This window comes from Bidens hawaiensis, unplaced genomic scaffold (genome assembly GCF_021521415.1).
Source record: "Bidens hawaiensis isolate Kalapana, Puna unplaced genomic scaffold, B.hawaiensis_p1.1 tig00027754_1, whole genome shotgun sequence".
In the NCBI taxonomy this organism is placed as follows: Eukaryota; Viridiplantae; Streptophyta; class Magnoliopsida; order Asterales; family Asteraceae; genus Bidens; species Bidens hawaiensis.
In genome coordinates, this window is record NW_027505104.1 from 136,501 (window position 1) to 142,500 (window position 6,000).

Genomic DNA, 6,000 nt, shown 5'->3' on the forward strand with positions numbered 1-6,000 from the left:
ATATCGGTATACACCACTTGCCTCATTCTTCATTTTCTATTTTATTTTATTTCAATGCAATTTTTATATTTAAGATATATATTTATAACTTTAATATTTATAAAATAAATTAAAATTCATAAACTAAAACAGAGGAAATGATTATACTAATTTAAAAAATAAATACAAATTATAAACTAAAAAACTAGAAAAAAAAATACCTAATATAAATTGTTGATTTTTCTTTTTTTTTTTTTATTTTAGTTTGTTTTTAGTTGAAATGGGTTAAAGTTGTATGTATGTATTCATATAATATAAATAAATTACTATTTTTTTAAATTGGACAATGGTCAAAAAGGAAGGAGAAAGCATGTGTGAGCATGGACACGTAGCTAAAGTCACGCGTGACCATCAAAATAGGCCAACTCACCTCACGTGTGAGGAAAAAGGGGTAGCCCCCTCCCCCTCCCACAATGAAATTATCAAATTGAATTGAGTTTAAATAAACTCAAACCTAAAAATAAGCTTGTTTAATAAATAAGCGAGAGTCGATGTTTTAATTTTTATAGTAGAGCTAGCATGAGTCTATTGAGCCTATAAAATTTTTATTTAATTATACTTTTATCTATACATTTGTACAAATTATTATCGTATATTAAACTTGAACAAAAATTATTATCACCTTAATATGTTATATATAGAATTTTTAGCCGAGTCCAATGGATCATGCATAATAATATTTTGACTTCAAGATATATTAATGTAGTTTTTTTAAGAGACTTGGTTTTGCAATTCATAAGAGAGCAGCAACATAACTTATTGTCTATTTGCCTTATGTTTCCATGAGCATGAAAAACTACTTATGAGCCAAGCTCAAAATTTAAAAATAAAGCTTGAAACAAGCCAAGCTCGAGCTAGCTCGACCTCTCATACGTTAAGCAAACCCGTCTAAGCTTGTTTACACCCCAAGTTTGTGGACAAAGAAGAGACATTTAAAAGTAAAAGAAACATATCCCACCTATCATCACATACAAATTAAAACCAACATTAACCATCCAAAAAAGCGAACAAAAGGTATCCTCATGGATATACCATTGATTAAGATGGGCAAGAGATGACTATATAATATATATTAACAAAAAAGTTACTTTGTCAATATATTAATTGTTTGAATAAATGGTCATTACCATATTTCTGAACCATAGTTTGTAACGAAATAATAATATACTAATATGATTGGCTTTCCAGTAGAAGAACAAGATTGGATACAATACAACATTACAAAATGAAACCAATTACAAAACCTTTTCAAACAAAGACAAAGAGTATGTATAGCTAGCAGTTTGCCACTGTTAAACGGTTAATGCCGCCTGTTTCAAACATGTCACCACCACCAAAAACCATCATGGCACCGCCACTTGTTATCATTCAAATATAAGTCGGTACTCGTTAGGTCCTAAAAATTCAGACATGTGTTTTTGTTCACTTATTCAATTCAATATCACTAACTAAAATGCTAAAAGGTAAACTATATATAGATCAAAATCTTTAGTTGTTTGATCTATGAGCTTCAGGGTAATCAATATCAAATATCAATCTTCATGAACAAATTAAGATACAAGCCAAACAAAAAATAGTCAAAACACCAAAAATATGCACTATTCTCGTTTACATCGGTGGGACCCGATGCACAACAATGCCTGTCAATATGCATTTGGACATTACAAACTTTTCGGCAATAACCTTAGAACTAGGTATCAGATGAACTTTATATAGTTGTGTATTTAATTTATTTGATTAGTTCCTAGCTTTCATACCTTTGTTATAAGGATTCATACTTTTGGCATATCATCAAACCAAAAAGACCTTGATGTTTTTTTCTCTTAAAAAGACAAAAATCACTTTTACCCAATATGGCTATAGCATACAAGTAGAAGCATCATAAGCAAGGCTTGAGGTTAATTATGTGGTCTGTTTTATATATTTAATGTATTTGAATTAAAGACAAATAATTTTATTAGACTTTTATCAACAATACCCTAATATCATAAACATATATAGATGCATTTCCTGTAACATCAACTTCTAAAATTTTCTTCATGACCGGTATTCACGTCATGTAGGCGTGTTCTACCAACATAGGTTTTAACGTTGAAAGCTACTCTAATTGACTTTCTAGTAAGACAGACTCTTTCAAATTTTGTGTGTGTGTGGAGGAGGGTGGGGTGGGGGGGGGGGGGTTGATACGTCAGCAAGCATGACTAATTCACGGAGCTCACAATGTTCATAATTCATTCCTGTCCTAGCATTTTGAAGATATCATGCTGTTAGCAAATCAAAACTATATAAACTATACTGATACCAATAAATTGCATAGTAACACACCCAAAGTATAGATTATAGAACTCTGTCACTAAAATGGCATTTATGTTCTAGATAACCGCTAATTATATTATAACAAAAACAAGTTTCTTTTACCGAAACCTTAAAGAGTCCACAACTAGATTTAGAAAGTCCTAAATCACAGCTGTTATGATATGAATTGTTACAAGACTACTTGACAGAAAACATAAACCTAACACTTTCTACAAACACTTCATACACAACAAGCAAGTATGTGACATATATGGATCGCTAAAAACATATAAAAAAATTTGTGACTTGCCAAAAACATTGGAATATGCTAGCCGTATTTCCTATAACATGTCGCTAGAAGTTAAACTTTATCATAATTAATTCAAAAGGCATTTACCAATCAAAAAATGAACAAAAAGTTCATAGAATACTATGATAACAAGAACGATGATGTTAGTATGTTACCTCTATAAAAGCTTGTTTCACCTGGCTTATGGTTTTTTCAGAGCTTTACTAAATCTTTTCTAAACATTAGCAGAAAGATCTAAATAGTAAGCTCAAAATGGGTCCTCGTGTCTTCACACATCCACTTTATAGTAACCAAAGATACAATCATCTTAAAGCAGGCGTCAATGGAGTCGATTCAAGGTTCAAACTTTGCGGTACAAAGAGAAAACAAGATGATGTTGAAACACATACCAGTATTAAAGAAACAAACTTTAGTCAAGATCATTCAGTATCTCCTTATTCTGCCCAATGTTATCTGTCTATTGTAGACAATCCTAATTCCCCGTGGGACTTACTTAGCTTGTCTAACAAACCATGTAGCTATAAAAAGATGAAACGAACCGCGAGCATGCCTCAAACTGTTATGGATACTGGTCTGTTAGATGGAGTTAATGTATCCATTCGTCGTACTAGCAGCACCAACAGCTTGCCAAAGCTTCGGTTTCGTGACCACGTATGGACGTACACGCAAAGATACTTACAAGCCGAAGCGATTGAAGACGCAATGTCAGAAACCGGGCCTGTGAAAAACGAGGGAAATGTGGATGGTATGCATCTTGTTCAGTTATTAATCTCGTGTGCAGAAGCCGTCGTGTGTCGTGACAAAGCACACGCGATGAATTTACTAGCCGAGCTTCGTGCCAACGCACTTGTTTTCGGTTCGTCTTTTCAGAGGGTGGCGTCGTGTTTTATGCAGGGGCTTACGGACCGGCTAGCTTTGGTGCAACCGCTTGGTGCGGTCGGGTTGGTTGCCCCCACGACAAACTTAAACGCAATCGGGTCGGAAAGGAAAGAAGAAGCTTTACGCCTGGTTTATGAAGTTTGTCCGCATATTCAGTTTGGACACTTTGTTGCTAACTTAACAATATTGGAAGCCTTTGAGGGAGAGAGTTTTGTTCATGTTGTTGACCTTGGTATGACCCTTGGTTTGCCACATGGACACCAATGGCGCGGGTTGCTAAACAGTCTAGCTAACCGTCACAGGCAATCGTTACGCCGCCTCAGGATCACTGCAGTTGGAACATGTGTTAACCGGTTCCACGTTATCGGGGACGAGCTAGAATCTTATGCACAGAAACTTGGTATAAATTTGGAGTTTTCATATGTGGAGAGTAGTTTGGAAAAGCTTAAGCCCGAAGACATTCAAACTTATGAAAATGAAGTTTTAGTAGTTAACAGTATTCTCCAGCTTCACTGTGTGGTGAAAGAGAGCCGAGGAGCGTTAAACTCGGTTCTAAAAATAATACACGGGCTCTCGCCAAAAGTGTTGGTTCTGGTCGAGCAGGATTCGAGCCATAACGGGCCGTTTTTTCTTGGGCGGTTTATGGAGGCGTTGTATTATTATTCAGCGATTTTCGATGCGCTTGATGCAATGTTGCCTAAATACGACACTAGACGAGCTAAAATCGAACAGTTTTACTTTGCAGAAGAGATCAAGAATATTGTGAGTTGTGAGGGGCCGAACAGGGTTGAAAGGCACGAGAGGGTGGACCAGTGGCGAAGGAGGATGAGCCGGGCGGGGTTTCAGGCTGCACCGGTTAAGCTGGCGGCTCAGGCTAAGCAGTGGCTAGCAAAGGTTGAGGTTTGTGAAGGGTACACTATTGTGGAGGAAAAAGGTTTTTTGGTTCTCGGGTGGAAATCGAAGCCCATTGTGGCTGCTTCTTGCTGGAAATGCTAAGCAGGCAAACTTGTGATTCTCTAATAAAACTGCTAGATTGTGGGAGGTTCAATGTAGCTACAATAAGAGCCAGATTAAAGACTTTGAGTGTTGTGTGTTACAAAGGAAGAAAAGAAACTCGAGTGTGAACGTGTTTAATGGAAGTATGGCTATGAGCAAAAGGAAATAAACTAGTTATTGATTTGTTTTGTAAAAATAGGGTGTGTGTATAATGTATTGACTGGCATTCTTTTAGAACTAACAGGATGGAAAGCAATTGTAATCAATCTTCAACTTCCGTATAAAGAAATTATGGAAGTTGTGATTGTTGGTGATTTTAGTGTCATCACGCTATTTTGGGTGATTAGATTTACTTGGAGACCAAATGAGAAGTCATAGTAACTATTGATACGAGTTATGAAGTGTGGAGTACACACTCGTTCAACTTCATTGTGACTTTTGTATAAAAAAAACCACGAAGGCTATGTTGTCAAAAGCCCATCGAGCGTGCACCTAGGCCCTCAGGCAAGGTGAGGCACTGGAAAGCGCCTCATTGCCATTCAGGCAATTCCACGATCTTCGTGCAAGATTCTGGTCAGATCTTGGTCCGTAAAGTTTACGGTGTGTTCCGGCCATATTATAAAGATTCTAAAATTCCAAGGAAATTAGTCTGTAAAATCCAAAAATGGTTAGGAACCAGCCTATAACATGTCTAAAACCCCAAATAATGTTATGTTTATGCTATGTGCTTTGCTTATCTCGAGCCCTTGCTTTATAAACACCTTGCGAGTAGGCCCAAGGCTCACCCTTTGCGCTTTGAGTGTGCTATGCGTGATGCGCCTTTGAAACTATGCTCAAGGTTGTATGGTGCGAGCCCCTGGACTATAGGGGTTCCGATGAGACACCGCCCCCCTTAGCGTGGTCCAGGGCAGCGCTCTAGCGGGGTTACGGGGCGGGCTAGCCCCTTTGATGGGATCTAAAGAACAACACCATTGGCTGGGGTCCAAGTGGCAACACCCTCGATTTTGCCTTTACTGTGCTTCATCAAATCAGAAGCACATTAGATTGGTCTTATTTTCACAATCGAATTTCACTTGGAATTCTCACAGAACATAACATTATTTTTACAATCGAATTTCACTTGAAGATTGGTCTTATTTTCACAATCGGATTTCACTTGATAAGTGATGCCGATCTAATTCATTTCAAATAATTATTTTGTCGGTAGCAAACGCATCTTTGTGATTTACAAGTAATACTTTAAACAAGCTTGACAAGTAATATGCTTCATCGTTTTTATACGTACTCTTAACCAATTCCCATAATTATCAAACCAAGTGGCGTGAATCATCTTGCCACGCCACTAATCAATTTGTTTTAAAAATCACGGTCTCTTAGATGACATGACAAGTAAGATTGGATGTCGCTCGTAATATTTATATAAATTATATTTTTACTGGGTTTCGAGCGACTCCCAGCGGTATGCTTGGATCTACCCCTGC

General features: G+C 36.9%; 1 protein-coding gene across 1 annotated transcript; it reads left to right on the top strand.

Moving 5' to 3' along the window:
• Positions 1 to 2,518: 2,518 nt before the first annotated feature.
• LOC143610734 (GRAS family protein RAD1-like) lies at positions 2,519 to 5,068 on the top strand. Its single transcript, XM_077085130.1, has 2 exons — positions 2,519 to 4,641; positions 4,682 to 5,068. The coding sequence occupies exon 1, from the start codon at positions 2,897 to 2,899 to the stop codon at positions 4,517 to 4,519; it is 1,623 nt and encodes a 540-aa protein (XP_076941245.1). The 5' UTR covers positions 2,519 to 2,896; the 3' UTR covers positions 4,520 to 4,641; positions 4,682 to 5,068.
• Positions 5,069 to 6,000: the final 932 nt, after the last annotated feature.